At 38.8% G+C, this 23,987-nt stretch overlaps 1 protein-coding gene across 2 annotated transcripts; it reads left to right on the top strand.

Annotated features, from left to right (window-relative positions):
* Window positions 1-139: 139 nt before the first annotated feature.
* pdcd6ip (programmed cell death 6 interacting protein) lies at window positions 140-21,868 on the top strand. 2 transcript variants are annotated; one of them, XM_056249542.1, is made up of 18 exons: window positions 140-440; window positions 3,141-3,189; window positions 3,277-3,346; window positions 6,712-6,839; window positions 6,923-7,076; window positions 7,155-7,255; window positions 10,614-10,730; window positions 11,910-12,132; window positions 12,250-12,373; window positions 14,653-14,830; window positions 15,253-15,364; window positions 15,684-15,853; window positions 17,123-17,371; window positions 18,931-19,065; window positions 19,151-19,245; window positions 19,334-19,454; window positions 19,978-20,174; window positions 21,109-21,868. In XM_056249542.1, the coding sequence occupies exons 1-18, from the start codon at window positions 235-237 to the stop codon at window positions 21,287-21,289; spliced, it is 2,610 nt and encodes an 869-aa protein (XP_056105517.1). In that variant the 5' UTR covers window positions 140-234; the 3' UTR covers window positions 21,290-21,868. The 2 variants fall into 2 exon arrangements, with proteins under 2 accessions (XP_056105517.1, XP_056105516.1); XM_056249541.1 differs by having other exon boundaries at window positions 10,599-10,730.
* The last annotated feature ends 2,119 nt before the right edge of the window (window positions 21,869-23,987 follow it).

Here is a 23,987-nt window from a genome sequence, read left to right as displayed (position 1 = left end):
AAATACCAATCCTACTCCTACCCTAACCCTAGTAAGTACATGTACTTAATTTAAAATTACTCAGTACTTCTACTGGAGACTGCAGGAACGGCTCTCGAATGCGCATGCGTGACTTTGACAGTACATCTGACGCGATGACGCACTCAAGAGAACCAGGAAGTGCTCAGCCTTTGTTTTTGTCCGTCTGCAGTCTTCTCATTTTCCACTAGAACCGTGTCGTTCCCGCGGGCCTAAATGGCGACTTTTATTTCTGTCCCGTTGAAAAAGTCCTCAGAGGTCGACTTAGCGAAACCGTTGTTGAAATTTGTAACTGCCACGTATCCTCCCGGTGAGGAGCAGGCGGAGTATGTCCGTGCCGTGGAAGAGCTCAACAAGCTCCGCAAAAGTGCTCTGGGGAGGCCGCTGGACAAACACGAGAGCTCGCTGGAAATCCTGCTTCGGTGAGAGCCTGACAAGACTACTTCAGGGTGTTCATTTCTGCTACCTATGGCGTAGATAGTTAATTCATCTATGTAATTTGCTGAAGTGCTGATTATTATCCTTTAGCGGATATCAGAAGCTGTGAGTTAAGTTACACGAAGCTAGCTAAATGAAACAGTTTTTATGTCATTAAATAGCAGAAATAGTTTCGTCAAGAGTTTAGCTAAGTGATGACTACCGTTGGTGACCTTATCTGTTTTTATTGGCTTCATATAAATGGTAAACGTAAACTGGTGTTGTTGCTCATGTTGGTATGGCATGTTGGTAGTATGTTTAATTGTTTTACTGTTTACAGTCCACATATTTGTTTAGCGTGATGTGTGGTTTTCAGTATTTTTTGGGGAAGTTGACATAATGTGGTGTTATATGCTACTCTTTCTAAAACCCTACATATATATAATACATACTTGTATTAATTGAGAGCCTACCAAGAATATTTGTACTTTTAAAATTCATTTGTCACACCCAGTGATCATTAAAAATTAACTAGTTATCCCAAAAAGGTTATTAAAATGGTGACAAACATGAAAAAAGATGACAAATTACATCATCTCAAATATACATTTACGCGTTAATATAAATTTCACCTCAAAATCTTAAAGTTAAATATAAAAAGTCCCTGCGTGCGTCAACTACCTATGTAACGTTATCATACGCCACCGGCTTCCTGGTTCTGCGTGACTCAGGTGTGTCATTCAGTCTGACCTCGTCAAACTTTCATTGTAAATTTTTAATGATACATAATTCGACGCAAATAACTGAAATAAAGAAGAAACTGCGTTTTGAGCTGTTTGTATTGTACTCGCCTAGTTGTTTAAGCAGTTGAGTCCGTAATCTTCGACCTCGAGACTCCATTACGTCATATTTGAAATGACGGGGGTGGATACAGGTGTGTTAGTGACGTACAGTTTTTATTTTTGGAAGATATACTGTATCTGTAAACCAGCAGTTGATCAATGGAGCGTTAGAACAGTTACAGTATAGGAAATAATAGTTAATTTGTAAGAAAGAAAAAAAATCATATTTGCTGCCTCATGCTTTAGTTTCAGCACATAATTTAACTCCTAAAATAACTTTTTGGGGGTGTGTGTATTGAAATGTTTATTGCAAATTAATTGGGAAGTTGTCAAAAATAAATAATTTACTTTGATTTTATTTGAGTTCTCTCACTTCTCTGAGTAATGTAAGACAAATGTACAATGTTTTTTTAATATGGAGAAAAGTCATTCAGTCTTACAGTATAGTGTCCTTGTTACAAGTGTAATATTACATTTAACTACTGAGTAATAATAATTAACTACATGTACTTACTTAGGGTTAGGGTTAGGAATAGGGGTTGGTTTAGGGTTAGTTGCATGTTACCATATATTTGTTTTATATTTTTTTTCCCAATGGTACATTTTCTATAAATATTAACCTTGCTTTCTGGGATACCCCCCTTGTCTTCATATTAAAGAGATAGTTCACCCAAAAAACGAAACTTCTGTCAGTAATTACTCACCCTCATGTCGTTCCAAAACCCGTAAGACTTTCGTTCATCTTCGAAACACAAATGAAGATCTTTTTGATGAAATCTGAGAGCTTTCTGTCCCTCCATTGACAGCTACGCAACTACCACTTTGATGCGTCAAAAACTTCATAAAGAGATTGTAAAACTAATCCAAATGAATTGAGTGGTTTAGTCCAAATTTTCTGAAGAGACTTTATCGCTTTATATGATGAACAGATTGAATTTAGTCTTTTATTCACATTTTAACATTGATCAGCGAACATAAACAGAAGCCGAACCTGCTTGATGTGCGAGAACAAACCTCTTGCGGAAGCTCAATCGTGCTGCGTAACACGAGAATGGACCTAAAAAAAAACACACTTTAAAATTAGACTTTATTTCTCCAGTCCGTGGTTACGTTCTGCATGTCAATTTGTGGTTAAATGTAGTTGAGGTAATGTACTGGCTGGGACCGACTGTTATGTGAATGAGCCATGTGTTGCTATAGGAATACGTTTTTTGTTTGCTGCTTTGTAGCCATGCTGAATGATCCAGATGAATGGCCTGCTTTGTAGCTCCTAGTTAGACTGGTGTTTGGTTTGCGTGACTACACTTAAGAGGTATTCCCCCGTGAGTCCACAGACATGTTCTTTTAATAGTGCCGACGAGGGGCAAGGGGTTGTAGATATATATATATATATATATATTATTTTTTAATGGAGCAGAGATGTGGGGAAACGCTCCTCTTTCCTTCCATGAAGGAAATGTTATTGTGACAAGTGTCACTAGCTAGTTCTGTAACAATGAAGTTGAGTAACTTCAGCTAAGTCAGTTGGTTCTTGCGTTCAGACTGACACGGTCACATGAGAATACTGTCATGGCTAAACTATTCGTGACATTATGCACTGTTGAAATTAAAACAGACTATTGGAGTATGTTTTAACAAGAAAATACAATTTCAGTTTTTCTAATTCAAAATTTCCTGTTTGACTCAATATTACTTGCTGTTACTTTGCAATTATTTGTGAAACATTCTAGCAATTTTTTAATAAATTGTTTCTACACCAAATTGTTTTCAGGGTAGTTTAAATTCCATCCACAGAAATGAAAGTGTTTTTCTCCAGCCTTTCTATTTTAACCTTTCTTTTCTCATTGTGTCTCTCCCCTCTAGATATTATGATCAGCTCTGTGCAATCGAACCCAAATTTCCTTTTCCAGAGGTATCACTTATAAATTCACAATCTCAGACATTTTTTTTTTTAAATGAGTCATTTGAGCATATTACTACTAATGTTTGTTTTTTCCAGTTATGTCTGACATTCACGTGGAAAGATGCTTTTGATAAAGGATCCCTTTTTGGAGGATCAGTAAAGCTTGGTGAGTATTTTTGTACGTGACTTCAGAAACACCATATGCACACAAACAAATGCATGCCAGGTGAAAATAATTTGTACTTTCGATTGCATGGCAAAAGTGCCTTAGAGGTAAATTCTTTTCAAGACATTTAAGCTATTGGCAGATTCAGATATCACTTAACATAAATTGAATATAGCGTTTAAACAATTATATGTTAATGTTTCTGTTAGAGCATGCATCAATACATATCATATCTATATCATGCGTATTCAAGGAAACCGTGGACCCATTAGAAATAGAGTCAGGCACCTAATCCAGTAAAAAGGAAGGGCAGCACAGCTTGGGATCCCTTATTAACATAAAAAGCTTATTGATGTTTGCAGACTTTGCACATAAATAATGTTATCTCCACGACTAACTTGCTCTTTCTTACTACACATGACCCATTGTACACTTTATTTAATATTGCATATTTTCTTACAACATGTTACCTCTCATTTTTCAAATATGAACCTTTTTTCAATATAGAGGCCCCTGGTTTTATTGTGAAATGCTTAGTGCAATCTAAAAGTCCATTAACTTAAAAAGCTTAAAGAGGACCTATAATGCCCTTTTACAAAGTCTTGATTTAGTTTTTGGGTCTACTAGAACAGGTTTTCATGCATTTCACATATTCTCCATTGTTGCAGCTCCTCTCTTCCCAGTCACTCACTTAGTAAAGGCTCGTACACACCGGGACGAATATCGGTGCGCGTTATTCGGCAGCGTTTTTCAACACGTTTTTTGTGTTCACACCCAAGCGATTTTCGCTGACGATGAGCCGAGTGAACATGCAAATTCATTCCCTGACATTAGATGGCGCCCATTTGCTCTGCAATACCACTCCATAACATTTTCTTTTATCAAGATTTTTGTAGTCGCTGTCGCGTTTGTCATATAGTTTTTAATGTTCCGACAGCAACGAGACCAGCAGCTCTACATTCATCTTGCCTTGCATCTTCCTCGTCTTATTTCTTCCCGGCAGTGTAGACCATAGATATCCATAATAAAGGCTAGATGTCTCTTCCGCGCTGCTGGCCAATGGAGGTCGACGTCAGCACCTTGCGGCCATCTTGTCACAGGCAGCTCGCTCACTCGTAACATTGTGTTAATGGTGCATGTACTTTTTAAATAACCATAACTTGCTCAATTTTCTACCGATTTTCAAACGGTTTGGTTTGTTATAAACGTCAGAGATGTAGTTATGACACTGCACACTTATGAAAAATAAGTGTATAAATAAATAATCAACCAAAATTATCTAGCCACGTTAATAATGTTTGTAAGAAACCAAACCGTTTGAAAATCCGTCAAGATTTCAGCAAGATAAGAGTATTTGTTCTCACCATACATCAGTACTACAGAGCCCGCCAGAAAGCTAGCCTGTGACAAGATGGCCGCCGGTGATGACGATAGAGACTCCGCCGTAAGACATCTAGCCTTTATTATGGATATCTATGGTGTAGACGCTACTTGGCGTATATCTTCTTCGCCGTTACGTGTGTGTGCTCTGCAAGACCGTTTTGTGTTTGAGCGCCCCCAAGTTGTGTTTTACTGTAAATTCAGAAGCTCCAGACACGTGAGCAAAGTGCCAATCTCATTGGTCGGATAGTTTTTGACGCGGCGCGTCAAACTAAAAAAACGAACCCGAGCCGTTTTTTAAAAAATGACGCTTTTACGCGTGGCGTTTTTCGCGTCGGTGTGCACACTCACATTGGCGGACTTTGTTTAGTCACGAGGCGTTAAACGTCGGCGAAATTCGTCCCGGTGTGAACAGACCTTAAAGGGGTCATATAATGCCATTTTTGTACAAGCTAATATGATTCTTTAGGGTCTAAATTAAAGGTTTGTAATATACTTTAATTAAAAATTCTCATTAGTATTGTAAGAAAACACTTATTTTACCTGGTCAAAAACAGCTCTGTTTTCAGCACGCCGTTTCAGTGCATATGACTTTAAATGATCATGAGCTTTGCTGACTCCGCCCCTCTGTTCTATGCGTACACCAGAGCTCTGGCGTACACCATTTGTAACTCAATAACCATAACGCGTTGTTCAGTATAAACGTGGGATTATGAATTATATTGAGAACGTCATACATAGAAAACATGCCGTAATGTACCCTGAGTGTAAACCTTAGACGCATTCATTGTGAAGCGTGCAGCTAGCGATTTGCAAAGATTAATATATTAATATAAAGTTTAATAAAACGTTACACTCACTTCCGTTCTTCTGGAGGTTCAGCAGGAACACAAATATCTGGTAGCAGCTACCGATCCATTTTTCATGAGCAGCAGCTTAGCAAATCCAGCTTTATACTGTTCCTCGTCTATAAAGCAGTCTGGTGTGAAATGATTCGCGCAAACATGAACGCATTGACGTTGCTCGTGGGGAATATTCCCTTCGAAAACAAACACAGCCACTGCGTCTTCAGCGGTTCGGATTTAGGAACATTAAAATGACTGCTGTGTTCGTTATTACACCCAAGAACAGAACACCACAATCGCTTAGACGCCATTCTGCTCATAGACAGTGCTCCAGCATATCAACAATGACCGCGCCGGTCCGCGCAGACTATGATTGACAGCTCTCTCATGGAGCTGATCTTACCCGCGAGGGCGGGTCTGTGTTGAGACGCTCCTGTCAATCAACAATCGTGGGAGGGGCTTCCGAGCGTGTGACGTCACACGGTCGAACGGCTCGATTTGAGGCAGGAGAAAACATATAAGGAGATTAAAACATAACCACTGGATGGATTTTTATCATTATATGATGGTTGTGTACAGACACTGCCAACACACATTTCAGTACAATCAACTTGTAAAAGTGCATGCACCATTATATGACCCCTTTAACACTGTTTAGTTCCTGTCTCTATGAAGGCCCTCCTTCTGAAAAGCATGATGTGCTCTGATTGGTCGGCTGGATCAGTGTGTTGTGATTGGTCAACAGCTTCCAGTTTGTTTAGGAAATGCCCCGCTCCTTACCAGAACCGCCAGTTTCAACACACTACTAACTCAACCAGTCCCCGCCCCTTTATTTAGCGTATGCTTTGGGCGGGAATTATTTAAATGAGGAATATTGTGATGTGTTCGTTCCCGGAAGAAAACTCAAGACTACAATGGAGGCATTTCAGGGAGTTCAGAAACAGTGACACTGATATAGAAAATAACTCACTTTGAGTGACTTTGTGTTAGTAACTTTGCAGAGCTTTTTCATGCTTAAACGGCAACATTACACACTAAAGAAAGTTTAAAAAAAGCGTAATTGAACCCTTTTAATAAAAAGGAATGAAAAGGTTTGCATAAAAGAACAACTGTGTGGTTTATCCTGTTTGTGTGTTTCAGCATTGGCAAGTGTGGGCTATGAGAAGACGTGCGTGTTGTTTAATGTGGGTGCGCTGGCGAGTCAGATTGCTTCTGAGCAGAATCTCGACAATGACGAGGGACTTAAGACTGCCGCCAAGTTCTACCAGGTTTGAGTTTGATCTTAAATCCTCCAACAACACAGACAATCGAGAGAGAGAGAAATGTTACGAGCATTCACGTCTCTTTCCAGCTGGCGAGTGGTGCATTTGCTCATATAAAGGACACTGTGCTGTCTGCACTGAATCGAGAGCCCACCATGGACATCTCCCCCGAGACGGTGGGCACGCTCAGTCAGATCATGCTCAGCCAGGCACAGGAGGTCTTCGTTCTCAAGGCCACTGCTGGTGCGTCTGTGTTTATATCTGTGCATTTTTCTGCTTTGAGTTGACACAATTTTAATTGTCCTCTGTTTCAACTCACAGATAAGATGAAGGACGCCATCGTCGCTAAACTCGCCAACCAGGCAGCAGATTACTACGGCGACGCTTTTAAGCAATGTCAATACAAAGAGAACCTGCCCAAGGTATGTGCAGCTGCCAACACACACATGACAGACACATGAGTGGTTAAAGTGGTCCACTAGGGGTCACTAGAGACCGTTAGTCAAAGATCCCCACAAACTGCATGCAGCAATCACTGTCTGTAAGGGTGCTCCGATCAGGATCACTGAATGCAGTATCGTTCTATACCGATCACCGAAAGAAATAATACTACATGATAAATAGATGGCTTCAAATAAACCCACAGGGGTTATTTCACTTTTCTTAAAGCTACACTGTGTGATTTTTACCCCCATCTAGCGGTGAAAAACGGATATGACCATCCAGTGAATATTAGTTTCTGTTCCTCTCAATTCCGATTTCGTTTTAACTCCTACGGTGGCCAATGTAGTCCAAGATTAACATGGCTTCCAGCTCGACCTCGTCCATGAGTGTTCCTTCAAGTGATGAGGTTATTTTAGAAAACTATTATAATTTGCAGTAATTTAATTTGTCAGGTAACATATAGGTTATGACATCTATGTAAAATGAATAATAGTTTTATGTTTTCGTTATTTTTTTACCATTTCATTGCTAACATCAGTTATCAGGTTCCCAGACGAATGCAAGCTAATCTTAGTAAAGTAACTTTTATCATTGCTACTTTTCATTATTGACGCGAGGAAACCTATCCTAGATGTCGTTCTAGCGTTATGCACCGCACACCATGATATAATTAGCCAAGCAACAATAAAACTTCCAATATACACAAATAGGCTTAATTAACGTTACCTGTCGAGAAGAAAGCAGGCAATGTCGGCGTCCTTTTTAAAATCGTTGCTCGTCATGAGCTCTTTCCATCTTGGAAAGGCCACTCCAATATTTACTTTTGTCTTGTTGATTTGCCTGTTGCATTGCCGTCTTAATTCTCTTTTTCGCTTCCTTGGCGACTGATACGTATCCTCGAGAATAAGAGTGATCCTCCATCAGCAACAGACTTTCAAAAAGGCTTTCAGGTTTTTTATATATCAGTCTCAAGCAATCCCCCTCTTGACATTCGACACGGTGCCATCGAGTGTTAAAACGCGAAAGGCGAAGCTTGAATTAACGGGTATGTCCCACTTTGGCTAATGTACTTTCAAGATGGAGGGGCAACATGGCGACCGACATTAGAACCCCTTACCCGTATGTATTTTCAATGGCATATTATACACTCACGAGAATACTTTATTACTTGAACGAAGTAAATATACATTAATGAGCACATATATTTTTGAAAGAACTAAGTGTTTTTAGCTAAGAATAAACTAAAAAAGTTACACAGTGTAGCTTTAACAACAATGTATGTTAAAGGAATAGTTCACTTAAAAATTAAAATTCTGTATTCATTTACTCTTCAACTGTCAACTTTTACCCTCAAGTTGTTTCAAACCTGTATGAATTTCTTCTGCTGAACGCAAAGGAAGATATTTTGAAGAATGTCAGTAACCAGACAGTTTATGGACCCCATTGACTTCCATTTTAGAAAAAAAAAAAAATACTATGGAAGTCAATGGGGTCCATAAACTGTCTGGTTACTGACATTCTTCAAAATATCTGCTTTTGTGTTCAACTGAAGAAAGAAATTCATACAGGTTTGAAACAACTTGAGGGTGAGTAAATGATGACAAATTTCATTTTTTTTCAACTATTCCTTTAAGTATTCAAATTAAAAGATAAGAAAGTATCACGAATTGACAACTTTTTATATATTGGCAAGCAACATATTCAATTCCCTTTCTTAGAGGAGATTAGTAACAGCTTAGAGCTTAACAAATACAGCTATCCTGTGAAATAATAATAATAAAAAACTTTATCAACAGAAAGTAGTTTAATCAAGTGTAAAACAACCAACCCTAACTCTTCACTGTATAAATAAAAATATAGATTAATCCTACTAAAGAGCAGAGATTTATTTCCCAACTGTTTAAGTTCACTGAAAACATAACCGACTGTGTTTATGTGAATACTCACCAAATCGGCATATTGTTTTAACCCAAAGCTCAAAGTTCACTCGTCCACGTTCCACTCCGTCTCGGAGCGCGCGCACAGAAAGCCGCTTGGGGAACAGTGTCTCTTTGCGGCTTAAAGTCCCACTCCGATCATATTTTGAGCTATTTTTAAACATTCCCAGTGGTCTTTAAATTATGATTATGCCATTTTTAGCCAAAATCACAAAACCTGTGCCGTTTTCTGGGACTTTGCTTCAGCAGAGCGGCAGTAGCTCATTAGCAATTCGCCTCTGCGTTGTGGGCGGAGCCGTTGGCACGGAGACGACCCTCCCCCTGCCCGTTGCTGAGAGCTCTGTCTCTCCCGCTAGCTTACACCGCCAATACCGGTGGGGCAACAGTATTATATACACATTAATTATTATTATCCGAAGTTAATCAAAGTTATCACCGATCATTATTTCACTCCAAGACGTCGCGTGTGGAGACGCCCAGTGGAGTTACTACGTCACAACTCCAGTCTATTTTAGCCGGCATTTTAGCGTCTGCTACTGATTCACAGCCATTTGAATGTAGAAATACTCAGAAATACAACTTTGAGCTTATTTTTCTCAAGATATGTCCTCTAACATCAGAAAAATGCCACAAGAACATGTTAACACCTAGAAAAACATTATTTTCATCGGAGTGGGTCTTTAATTGAGTTTTTAAAACTCTTTATTATCGAGCACGTCTTGCAGTTTAGCAACAGTAGACTGCATTTTACAACAATCCTTGATTTAGCTTATTTGGACATTAAGTTGGGCTTGTCGAATGCGCACCGCTGTGAAGGAGAGAAATGCACTAAAAGTGCACAGCTCTAGTGTATTGCTGCCATTGCTGTAGGGCGTCTGTCGTTGCGATGACATTGCAAATGTATTGTCTTTTTCAAAAAAACTGGTAGAAATGTCAGACGAGACCGGTGAATGTGAAGCAATTTTAGCTGAGTTTTGCGTCATCTAATTTTATGGAGACCACCGATCAAATTCTTTAAAAGGGTTGTCGGCCGGTAACGTTTGGCGCCCGATCAATCGGAGCACCCTTAAATGTATGAATGCGTGCGTCTATAGATTTGAGTTACTTTAATTCCCGTATGACTGCTAGTCACCCCCGCATACACAGTCACACACTCCCAAAGCCTCCAGCCTTTGTTTCTTCTCTTACTGATCTGTGAGTGAACGCTGCATGAGCGTTGTGTGAGGATTTGGTTGGGGTTTGCTGAAGGATGCGTGCTGATTTGCTGTTCTGTTTTCTCTTCCTGCGCCCTGTGCTGTGTCTGTGCTCGTTTGTGGTTGCCCGTGGTGTTGGTTCGTGGTTGCTGTGGCGTTTGTGATTGCTGTGGTTGCCTTTCCCTGGTCAGTATTTTTATTTCCAGGAAGTGCTTCCAGTCCTCGCCGCCAAGCACTGTATGATGCAGGCCACCGCCGAGCTGCACCAGTCAGCCTTGGCCAATCAGAAGAAAAAGTTCGGAGAGGAGATTGCTCGGCTGCAGGTGTGTTTCTCTGTGTGCGACAGACCTTTTGGCTGCTTGATTTATTTATTCTGTTTTGAGATTTATTTTTTCAATTGAAATAATGTTGATTGCCATGAATACAGGTGAAACTTGAAAAATTGGAATATCATGTAAAAGTTCATTTATTTCAGTAATTCAACTTAAAAGGTGAAACTAATATATTATATAGGCTCATTACATGCAAAGTGAGATATTTCAAGCCTTTATTTGTTATAATTTTGATGATTATGGCTTACAGCTATGAAAACCTTTTCACAATATTCTAACTTTGAATTTGGGGTTTTCATAAGCTGTAAGCCATAATCATCAAAATTATAACCATTAAAGGCTTGAAATATCTCACTTTGAAATATAATGAGTCTATATAATATATTAGTTTCACCTTTTAAGTTGAATTACTGAAATAAATGAACTTTTGCACGATATTCAAATTTTTTGAGTTTCACCTAAATGCCCAATCCTAAATCCTAAATGGCTAAATGACCAAATGCCCAATCCTAAATACGAAATGCCCTATCCTAAATACCAAATGCCCAATCCTAAATACCAAATGCCCAATCCTAAATACCAAATGCCCAATCCTAAATACCAAATTCATTTTTGACTTAGACTTTTAGTTTTCGACTTAGACTTTTAGTTTCAAACTTAGACTTTTGGTTTTCGTTTAAGACTTTTAGTTTTAGACTTTTAGTTTTCAATCTGTCCCAATAATCCCTCCATACATTGCTGCTGATATGGCGTTAAATAAATAATAGGGCTGTCAAATGATTAATCGCATCCAAAATAAAAGTTTGTGTTTACATAATATATGTGGGTGCACTGTGTATAATTATTTTGTATATATATAAATACACACACATACATGTATATTTAAGAAAAAAAAAATATTTATATATAAAATATTTATATTTATATATAATAAAAATGATATATAAGTCTATATACAGTATATACATGAAAATATTTCTTAAATATATACAAGCATGTGTGTTTATTTATATATATAAAATAATTATACACAGTGCACCCACATATATTATGTAAACACAAACTTTTATTTTGGATGCGATTAATCGCGATTAATCATTTGACAGCCCTAATAAATAAATAAACATTAATTGGACGTTGACGTTGAGGTTTCTCGTGCGTGTCTTGCAGCACGCCACAGAGCTGGTGAAGACTGCGGCTTCCAGATACGACGAGTATGTTAACGTAAAGGATCTGTCAGATAAGATCAGTCGTGCGCTCACGGCTGCAAAGAAGGACAACGACTTCATTTACCATGACCGTGTGCCGGAGGTCAAAGACCTGGAGCACATTGGCAAAGCATCTCTGGTCAAGGCAACTGCAGTGCAGATGCCACTCAGCCAGAAGTTCACAGGTCAGAACGATGCACACATGACATTCAGTTGAGCTTCAACTCTTTGTTTTGATTTTTTTGGGGGGTATTATTTCATCAAATCCAATGAAATGCAAATACTGCACTTTTTTTGTTTAGATCTGTTTGAGAAGATGGTGCCGATGGCAGTTCAGCAGTCAGTGAGTGCAGCCAATTCCAGGAAGGCTGACACAGTCAACAGACTGATTGGCAGCATGAGAGAAGCAACAAATCTCTGCAATGGGTCAGTGTTTGTGCAGTTATTCTCTCTTACACGAGTCAATTTAAACTCCATTAAAAGTCCATTAACATGAAGATTGAGAATTATTCAGGGATGCAAGCTTGTATAAAACGTAAAAATAAAATAGGTAATTTGTGGGATTTCTGTGATAGTTTTTTTAAGTGTGTGTGGGTTGTCATGCAGTTTGCATTAAGTTTAACTGCAAACTAATTGAAGGGGTATTGACATGGATTTTATAATTATTTTAATGTTCCTTGAGGTTCACGTATAATGTAAATCAAGTTTTTTGCACACAAAAAAAAACATATGCGGAAAAAATATTATTTTCAACCTTCATTCCGACCCTCTTGTCTGAAATTATCAGTTTTTAAGGCTTATCAGTAAACGGCCACTATTATGACTCGCTAACATTGCATAAAAAAGATTTCATGTTATCCATGTAAAAAAATATTGTATTTTAGATTTTTTTTTAGCAATGTTGAATGGGTTCCATAAAAACAACAGTGTGAATGTGGCCTGAGACAAGTGAATTAGGTTTTTTATTCTGTTAAAAAAACCACTATAAATAGTCAAGGTTGAGTTCTCTATATTCTCATGCTAAAATCGCCTGTAAATCCACATTTTAAAGCTGATATTTTAAAGGTGGTCTTCCCGCATCTTTGTTACCTTTTCACCCCAGATGAGTGTGCATCCCTGACTCTCACTCTGTTTTAAGGCACTATTCACTAATGAAATAATGCACATGATGCATTTTGTTAAACCTGAATATGCTGTATAAATGTTGATCAAATTAATAATTTTTATACACATCTAGACTGTGTTTTGTGTGGATTATTAAGTGTTTTAGAGGTGATTGAGTGGATTATTAAGGGTTTTAGAGGTGATTGAGTGGATTATTAAGTGGATTATTAAGGGTTTTAGAGGTGATTGAGTGGATTATTAAGGGTTTTAGAGGTGATTGAGTGGATTATTAAGGGTTTTAGAGGTGATTGAGTGGATTATTAAGGGTTTTAGAGGTGATTGGAGGTGATTGAGTGGATTATTAAGTGGATTATTAAGGGTTTTAGAGGTGATTGAGTGGATTATTAAGGGTTTTAGAGGTGATTGAGTGGATTATTAAGGGTTTTAGAGGTGATTGAGTGGATTATTAAGTGTTTTAGAGGTGATTGAGTGGATTATTAAGGGTTTTAGAGGTGATTGAGTGGATTATTAAGGGTTTTAGAGGTGATTGAGTGGATTATTAAGTGGATTATTAAGGGTTTTAGAGGTGATTGAGTGGATTATTAAGGGTTTTAGAGGTGATTGAGTGGATTATTAAGGGTTTTAGAGGTGATTGAGTGGATTATTAAGGGTTTTAGAGGTGATTGAGTGGATTATTAAGTGTTTTAGAGGTGATTGAGTGGATTATTAAGGGTTTTAGAGGTGATTGAGTGGATTATTAAGGGTTTTAGAGGTGATTGAGTGGATTATTAAGGGTTTTAGAGGTGATTGAGTGGATTATTAAGTGTTTTAGAGGTGATTGAGTGGATTATTATGTGTTTTAGAGGTGATTGAGTGGATTATTAAGGGTTTTAGAGGTGATTGAGTGGATTATTAAGTGTTTTAGAGGTGATTGAGTGGATTATTAAGGGTTTTAGAGGTGATTGAGTGGATTATTAAGGGTTTTAGAGGTGATTGAGTGGATTATTAAGGGTTTTAGAGGTGATTGAGTGGATTATTAAGGGTTTTAGAGGTGATTGAGTGGATTATTAAGTGGATTATTAAGGGTTTTAGAGGTGATTGAGTGGATTATTAAGGGTTTTAGAGGTGATTGAGTGGATTATTAAGTGTTTTAGAGGTGATTGAGTGGATTATTAAGTGGATTATTAAGGGTTTTAGAGGTGATTGAGTGGATTATTAAGGGTTTTAGAGGTGATTGAGTGGATTATTAAGGGTTTTAGAGGTGATTGAGTGGATTATTAAGTGTTTTAGAGGTGATTGAGTGGATTATTAAGTGTTTTAGAGGTGATTGAGTGGATTATTAAGGGTTTTAGAGGTGATTGAGTGGATTATTAAGTGTTTTAGAGGTGATTGAGTGGATTATTAAGTGTTTTAGAGGTGATTGAGTGGATTATTAAGTGTTTTAGAGGTGATTGAGTGGATTATTAAGTGTTTTAGAGGTGATTGAGTGGATTATTAAGTGTTTTAGAGGTGATTGAGTGGATTATTAAGGGTTTTAGAGGTGATTGAGTGGATTATTAAGGGTTTTAGAGGTGATTGATTGGTTGTTGTTGATCGGTTAGGGTGTTGGCGTCTTTGAATCTGCCGGCTGCACTAGAAGATCTGTCGGGAGACGCCGTCCCTCAGTCCATCCTGGAGAAGAGTCGTGCTGTTATTCAGCAAGGAGGCCTGCAGAGCATCGAACAGCTGATTCGAGATCTCCCTGAACTTCTGCAGAGGAACCGTGAGATCCTGGATGAGGTGATGCGTACAATCACCATATGTTTCATGCCCTTTTATTAACAACAATATGCTAGAGACTGAGACCACTTGTTACTGGCATGTTATTTAATACCTATTAACATTTTCAGTATAACAATTTGAGTGAAAATTACCAAAGAGAATCTTGTGCTTCGATGAAAGCAAAAACCACTGACCATCTGTACAAAGGAGTTGACATGATCCGTGTCACAAATTTGTCTAAATTGTTTGTCAAGTGACCTGCAAATATCACAGAATCATTTCTTTTTCATTCTGATTTTTCAAAATCCTAAAATTATATATTTACAAAAGTGGTCTTAGACTCTTGAACCCACTGTATGTATGACACCATCTGACTGTATGTACTTGCACTTCATGCCAATTTGTTTCATGAACAAAAATATTGTGTGTTGGTGTTACAGTCCTTGAAGATATTAGATGAAGAGGAAACGACAGACAATGAACTCAGAGGCAAATTCAATCAGCGCTGGAACAGAACTCCCTCTGGAGATCTGTATAAATCACTCAGAGCAGGTACATGCACGCTTCCACCCCATTTATGCATTTAGCAGATGCTTTTACCAAATGAGTCTTACAGTGCATTCTAGGTAAACACATTATCAGTTTGTATGTTTCCTGCTCATGACTTTGGTGTTGCTAGTGTCATCATGCTCTACCAGTCGAGCTACAGGAACCTCTTGCTTTGCTCATGATGGTTCTCTCTCTCTCTCTCTCTCTCTCTCTCTCTCTCTCTCTCTCTCTCTCTCTCTCTCTCTCTCTCTCTCTCTCTCTCTCTCTCTCTCTCTCTCTCTCTCTCTCTCTCTCTCTCTCTCTTTTTTTTTATCCCGTGCAGAGGGAAATAATTTTTGCAATATACTGGACAAGGCAGTGCAGGCTGATCAGGTGGTGAAAGGGCGTTACAATGAACATTGTGGGATGATTGCTTTGCTCTGCAAGCCAGAGAATGAGATCGGCGCCGCCATACCGTCTGCCAACCCTGCCAAGACTCTGCAGGGCAGTGAGGTGAGCTCAGTGCCATTATCATTAACTAAAATTATTTAAAAACTTTTTTTTTAATTGATATAAAAAAAACAAATAGTTGATGAAAGCTTAAAGTTAGAAAATTATAAATGTTGCCTTGGGAACTAATTGAAATAAATTTAAGTTAAGGTACTATACTATATTATAAGTTAAGGTATGTGTGTATATGAAGAGTTTGGTTCCAAAACGCGATAAACGCCATTAAAAAAAAAAATTAGTTACTGCAAAAATCAGTATTGTATCTGGTTGGTATTGAAAAGTCTATGTTTAGTTTTAAGTAAAATGCGATATCCGCCCTGTTATTCTTTCATGTTTTCTCCTTTTCTTTCCAAACCGCGACAAACGCCAGTCTCCCTTCTCTGCAGAATGCGATATATCCGCTCTCAACCAATCAGAACGCACCATTCCACGCAATGTAAACCGTAACGGCAGCGCCTTAAATACACCCGGCTTCCTAGTTTTTCTTATATATTTTGTACTTTTCGATCAACAAACAAACAAAAAAATGGATAATTTTGACGGCATTGATGAACCTGTGGTTGTTTCTGCGGTGGATAAGAAACATAAGGCATCGAAATCGAATCATTTAATCCGGAGATTAAGAAGATGAGGCACTCGGGAGGAGGAAAAATGTTTTCAATCGTCTTTACAGTTCTTAATAAAAATATTATACTAATAAACTTACGTTGTTGTGTATTTTCAACAGTTTCAATATGAAGAAAAAAAACGTATATATTTATTCAATGGATTAATTGCATTTTGATTTTTTTTTTTTTTATGGATTTATTGCATTTTGGGGGGGAAAATAATCCGTTTTTATAATAAATCTTTGAAAATCAAAACCTGGATTTTAATTTATTTTTGTTATTATGACCTACAAATGCTATGTGAAAGTTTGAAACAGAAAATAGTGGTTTTCCACTTTCTTGGTAAAGAAAACACATTTTTACTCAAATTAATCTAAATGGATTTATTGCGTTTTGGAACCAAACTCTTCATATATATATATATATATATATATGTGTGTGTGTGTATGTATCACTATATTCGATAACAGCACAGAGAAACTTGAAAGAGCTTGAGCATTTGAAGCGGCAGACGACAAAACTGCAGCGCTCTTTGAATAAACAGAACGATATCATCCACTGGTGTAGACACTAATATAGTTATGGTTCTAGTTATCTGTATGGTTGGCGTTCCTGGTGTGAACGGGCCTTAACCCAGACCAAACTCAAATGCTCTTCTGTGCAGGTGGTGAACGTGCTGAGAGCTCAGCTGGCACAGCTGGATGAGGTGAAGAGGGAACGGGAAGTTCTGGAGGGAGAGGTGAAGGCGGTGACCTTTGACCTGACAACAAAGTTCCTTACCGCACTCGCTCAAGATGGTGCCATTAACGAGGAGGCCATGACCACCAATGAGCTGGACACTCGCTACGGCTCTCACACACAACGTGTTCAGCAGAATTTACGCAGACAGGAGGAACTGCTGTCACAGATACAGGTGCACTCATACACTCACGCATGACAAATCAGACCAGCAAAGGCTCCGTTATGAAAATGAGTGTACCATTCACTCCTGGTACAGTCTTTGAAAACAAATTTCCTCTATCGAGGACCATAATGATTAAATATGAATCTGAATCATTCAACTTAAAGTGCCCCTTTTGTGCTTTTTCAGATATTCCCTTTCATTTAGTGTGTAATATAGCTGTTTGTGAATGTACAAGGCGTGCGAAGTTTCAAAAATCAAAGTGCACGACAAATGAAGTTATAGTCTGCCAAAAGAAAGAACCGATTCTGAACAGCCTAAAACTAATTGTCAGTAATTCAAGCTTATGGTCTTAAATGGCTGCCTGCGAGGAACGTATTTGACCCGCACTTATACACTGTAGTTGTAACAGGCCTGGAAGAGCTTGGTTCGTTTGTGATGTTGAGAAGACGCTGTTTTCTGCACTGAGAATCCACTTTTAAAGGATGTGGACATGTGCTTGAATTTATACAGTAAAACCAACATCATCATTAGTGTTCGTATCACTGTGTTTCCAAGCACTGAGGAAATCATAGGTGATTCGTCTCTCATCAAGAGGTAATGATGCAAAGGGCTGTCACTTTACGTTCGAAAATCGATTGCACAATCGATTGGACCAGCCAACACAAGTATCGAAAACGAAAATAGGGAATCGATTTTAACCGCCTTTTTTTTTCTTTTTCTTTTTTTCTTTTTTACCAAAAATGTGTTTTAGGTGGACAGATCAATACAGTGCACAGAACATGTAGGATGTCGGAAAATAACAATGTCTTTTCTGTTAACCAAATGCTTTTTAATATTCGCTATAACTTCAATGCAAGTGAACAAGCGCACCGTTATTTGTTGCTCAGTGACGTGTGTGTTCAAGTAAGCCAGAAATGCGCAGATTCTGCGCTATACACTGTATCTTATATATCATGAGGACTCACGAGTTGAGTATTTGCGCTAAATCCGCGCAGATTTGGCTTACACGAACTTCCCCAGCTAAGAAAGTGAGTAAACATAGAAACACGCCAGATTGGCTCGTGATTTGACAGAGTTACCCGCCAAAGTTCATTTTTATCTGCATTTGGCGGGTTGGAGCGTGTTAATTTCAATCTCTGAATGTTGCGCTCCTGTTTGTCATTGTGCACGAAACTTCACGCCAATAAATCATCAGAAATATTGCTGACTTGTGCGCGTCTCAAGCGCCCTCTTTACGTTCGTCCTAATGCCTGTTAGGTGTCCGTGGATTTGCCTATATTTGGTGATGAAAATGGAAACGTCTTTAGACATGGACAATCGATTTTACAATCGATTCAATGAACATTTACGTCTCAAAAATCGAACAGGATTTTTTCACAAAAGTGACAGCCCTAGATGCAATGTATATTATGAGAATTTTTTTGTCCTTGGATGCATGTAAACCCTATTTTAGGAGACTCAAAAGCATAATAGGTGCACTTTAAATTAGCATTTAATGTAATAGTTGCTGCTGCTGCAACTGTGGTGGGTTATTTTTCGTTTTAAAATTGCTTTCCTGCTCGTCTCAGGTGTCTCACCAGGAGTTTTCAGCATTGAAGCAATCCAACTCTGAGGCTAATAGCAGAGAGGAGGTGTTAAAGAAGCTTGCTGCGGCCCATGATAGCTACATCGAGATCAGCTCCAATATCAAAGAGGGCACTAAAGTAACTATTGCATGCACTAATATTAGTTCTGTACACATGCACACAATCTGTACGATGTCACTCAGCCGTCTCTGTCTTCTTTCAGTTCTACAACGATCTGACAGAAATCCTGCTGAAGTTTCAAAATAAGTGCAGCGACATTGTCTTCGCTCGCAAAACTGAGAGGGATGAACTGCTTAAGTATGTCACACTAACAAATCATCAAGGCCTTTTTTCTTACTGAAGGACTGTGATTGGCTCATACTCTATGCCTGTGTTTGATTGACAGGGAGCTGCAGCAGAGCATCGCTCGTGAGCCGAGCGCTCCTTCATTCAACGTCCCATCGTACCAGTCCAACACCCCTGCTCCTGTCCCAGGAGGCCCAACCCCTGCACCCAGGACTGTGTTTGTGAGTTCCCAGACTCGTGACTTCTAAAGCCCAAAGTATACTCCGGTTTTTACACGCATGACAATTTTTCTAACCATGTGTGCAATGTATGCGGATGCGCTTTAAATTTGCACCAGTTAGTTTGTCCACAGTGTTAACACTGACCCACTGACAGACGGAAAAGAAACTGAGACAGAACAAGAACAACAAAAAACTACTGAAGACTGATAATAGACACGCAAGTTGGACAAGCACTTGTGTGAGGGGATTAAAAGATTACCACAAAACTAGTTTAAACAAATACAAAGACATTTTTATCTCTCATAACTTTAAGAGAGAAAAATCACAGACACTAGACAAGGATGAATCTTTCTAGCGCACATGTTGAGAGCCTGTGTTTGCGCATGCTTTAAAATGGAGTATACTTTGAAAGGCCGTGCGTTTGACTCGATCCGCACGCTAATGTACGCATAAAAAGTGAAATATACTTTAGGCTTAAAGATGAAGTTGTTGATTGCAGGAAATATTTGTATTTCTGTCCCAGAACCCACAGCAGCCTCAGGCTAAGCCCCAGCCCCCAGCGAGACCACCACCCCCTAGTATCACTCCTCAGGCCGCCAGTGCTTCAGCTCCAGTCAGTTCTCCGATGGGTCCCGGCAGCACTAATCCTCCACCTGTTGCACCCACTGGACCCTCACAGGCTCAAGGACCACCCTACCCCAATTATCAAGGCTACCCAGGGTAAATAAAGGCATTCTCAAGTACATGTATGCCACAGAAACCTAGTGAGCTGCCCATAGACACGCTCCCAGTGCCTAAAGTTAGACAGCTTGATTCTGATTCTGGATTTCTGAAGGCTGCATCTGAATAAGCTTCTCTACTGCAGACTTCACTTGAAAACAGAAGGTGCCTCCACTTGCTCCTAAAATATTTTATTCTCTTTCTCAAACTTTTACATTTACATTAAATCATTTGCAGACGCTTTTATCCAAAGCGACTTCTAAATGAGGAGAGCAATAGAAGCAGTTAAACTAACAATAGGACAAAAGTATGCAAGTGCTGTGACCCTTCCTAGTTTAGTCTAACGCAGTATATGTAAAAAAAAATATATATATATTATAGATATAGAAGAGAAAAAAAGTGTTAGTATTAATGGATCATACGTTCTTTTACATTTTACGCTCTGAAATTTCCGTTTGTGCATTTCTCAATTTCATCAGCACTAGCATACACCAAACTTTACAGTTTTATTCCTGTCTATATTCTGAAGGTTTTTGCCAGAGGGGTTTGTTCATCCATTTATATAACAGTTCATTTCTGGCTGTTGACAGTATTTTTTGATTTATGAATTGATAGAAGTGAAAATCCCTCAGTAAAAACCATAAAAATGTCAACAGAATGAAGAGTTTTGAACCTTGCTCCAGATGTCTGTTGTGGAAATCTATGCAAATGAGTGCATATTTAATCATTTCCATATTTAAACAACATTTCAGAAAACATGCAATACAAATAGATGTCTTAATGTACCGAGATAACTTAACTTGGTGAGTATGGTTATATCTATTAGTTAAAGTAGTCAACAGTAAGAAAGCTCATCAGGGTTTGGAACAGTGCTCGCATGTGCAGATATTAGAGAGGCTTGAAACATAATGTTGTTATTTTCCCTCTCTTTCAGGTTTCCAGGTTACCAGATGCCAATGGCCTATAACCCCTATGCATACGGGCAGTTTAATATGCCCTACATGCCCTATCAAGCCCAGGGGCAGGCTGGGTACCCCGGAGCCCCTCCTACACAGCAGCCCTACCCTTACCCTCAACAACCCCCACAGCAGCAGCCCTATTACCCCCAGCAGTAGAGCACTTTAACCCCGCTACTACAGCCACTCTCTCTCACTGCTCCTAACTATTAACACTCCTGCACTCACACGCTCTGCTCTTAACATCTGGCATGATCTGGGCGGGGCTTAGAACACAGGCCCCGCCCCCTCTCTGTGGGTGGACCTTCAAGGCCAGGGTTGTGCTGGTCGAGGGAAGATCTGATCTCTCTCTCTCTCTCTCTCTCTCTCTCTCTCTCTCTCTCTCTCTCTCTGTCTGTCTCTCTCTCTCTGTCTCTCTCTCTCTGTCTTGCCCTCTAGCCCAAAGTGAAGCTGCTGGCTGCCTGCCACTGCTAATATCTTATTTTTGTAATGAATACTGACATATAATCTAATGCAAGAGCTGTTGATTTCTTTCCTTGATGATGATGATGATCATTTAATTGCTGGGAGAAAGACGTGGTCTTACTGTAACCCTTGTTATACCTCCTTCTGTTCAGTCTACAATCATCGCCCGGGGAAAAGAACAGTTATACAGAATAGAGAATGAGTTTGTCACTAAAAAATAATTCGTTTTTGTGTTTCTATTGTTTTCATGTGATTAAAATCGATGATATTAAAGGCTGTCTTTTTATTTCCTCTCTGTGGATGGTAGTCTGAAGCGGTGGGCGTACGTTCAGCATTTTTTGGTCATTGTCCGCATTGTTTTGTGATCATCCAACAGCTGAGCAGATTGAGTTCAGATTAACAGGCTGGGGTACGAGTCTGAGTGTCACCACACATGAATTCAAGTGTGTTTGTTCGATTATTATTCCCATGCTATATTTGTCTTGAAAGAGCCTGAACCAACTGTCTCCATGGATACAGAGGGAAGAGGATGTTTTTTTTTTTTTTTGGTTAGACAGATGAATGTTTATCGAGGTATCAGCGTGTTTTGATTATATAAGGATGTTTTCCTTCGCCCATAGCACTAACTAATAATGCTTGAGCTGTGCATTGTTGTTTTTACAGTCTTCTGTCTTCAACACTGCATTCTAGGGTGATGAATGACTTCAGTGTGTGTGGTGTAAAAGAGAATACATCACTGTAACTACAATCAAAAACTTAATGAGCTGTAAATGATGTTTTAAAATGTGATAATGTAATTAAGTTCACTGGCGTCATTCCTCCTCAGCTGTTGCCTCTCAGATGCCCTTCATATCCGGAAGTACACGTGCTTTACAGTCTAGCTTCATAATAGAGCTCGGGATTGATAGAGATTTCCTTATTTGTTTCAATCCCAAATCAAAAGCTCTCATTTTGATTCGATATGATATTTTATTTGGGAATGTTTCATTTAATTCTCTCTCACCTAATGCTGTAAATTATACAGTGAACCTTCTAACTTGTATAAATTAATATATATATATATATACAGTAGTGGCTAAAATTGATGTCCAGCCAAAGAAAATTGACATCACGCTTTATTAAAATATTATTGTGTAAGTATTGCGTAGTTGTGCTTGGAGTCAATTGATTTTCTTTTTGTGATACTGCAATGAAAATTGTGCCGACACAATTTTTGTCCAAGTCGTCATGCAAAGAAATTATGAACACATGAAAAAAAAAAAAAATGAGAGAACCAACAAAATATAGTTAGTTTATGTTTTCCTATGGATTTTGTTTTGCAGGGCAGCTGTAGTTTGCCTTTTTTTATTTGCCAAATAATTTTGTCAGATAAAAAGCCTACCATAACCAACTTTAGTGTTGTTTTTCCTTCATATTTTAAATATTTTTATGGTTTAACCAAACTTGTTGGGTCATTAAAAACAATACACACATAAATAGTGTAGCTGTTATTATAACAATGTGTAAAAAAAATTACCATAAAATTCCAAACTCATAAACAGTTCACGAGAGCGTATGAAGCTTGTGATTCGTTAAAATGACGGGTTCATTGACGATAGTTTGTGGATCAGACCACACTGGCTGTGATGTATGTTTCTGATTCACTAGAACCAGTTTTTTGTTCACTAGAACCAGTCTTTTGTTCATGAATTGTACTGCTATTTTATATCAAATTAAATTCGGACTGCAAACTCAGGTACAACTTATTTTGCCTTTATTAATAAATGCTGAACGAGTCAAAAGTGTTTCCTACGGAGCCCCCCTAGTCCCACTTTGTCAAAAAAATGTATTATAACTATCTCGTGGCCTCAAGATAAGTAACTCGTGGCTATCTTTGAGGCCACGAGTTACTATCTTGAGGCCACGAGATAGTATCTTGAGGCCACGAGTTACTATCTTGAGGCCACGAGTTACTATCTTGAGGCCACGAGTTACTATCTTGAGGCCACGAGTTACTATCTTGAGGCCACGAGTTACTATCTTGAGGCCACGGGTTACTATCTTGAGGCCACGAGTTACTATCTTGAGGTCACGAGATACTATCTTTGAGGCCACAAGTTACTATCTTGAGGCCACGAGTTACTATCTTGAGGCCACGAGTTACTATCTTGAGGCCACGAGTTACTATCTTGAGGCCACGAGTTACTATCTTGAGGCCACGAGTTACTATCTTGAGGCCACGAGTTACTATCTTGAGGCCACGAGTTACTATCTTCAGGCCACGAGTTACTTATCTTGAGGCCACGAGTTACTATCTTGAGGCCACGAGTTACTTATCTTGAGGCCACGAGTTACTATCTTGAGGCCACGAGTTACTTATCTTGAGGCCACGAGTTACTATCTTGAGGCCACG

This window comes from Rhinichthys klamathensis, unplaced genomic scaffold (genome assembly GCF_029890125.1).
Source record: "Rhinichthys klamathensis goyatoka isolate OS25496 unplaced genomic scaffold, OSU_Roscu_1.1 h1tg000060l_1, whole genome shotgun sequence".
Classification (NCBI taxonomy): domain Eukaryota; kingdom Metazoa; phylum Chordata; class Actinopteri; order Cypriniformes; family Leuciscidae; genus Rhinichthys; species Rhinichthys klamathensis.
This window is presented reverse-complemented; position numbering and strand designations above follow the sequence as displayed.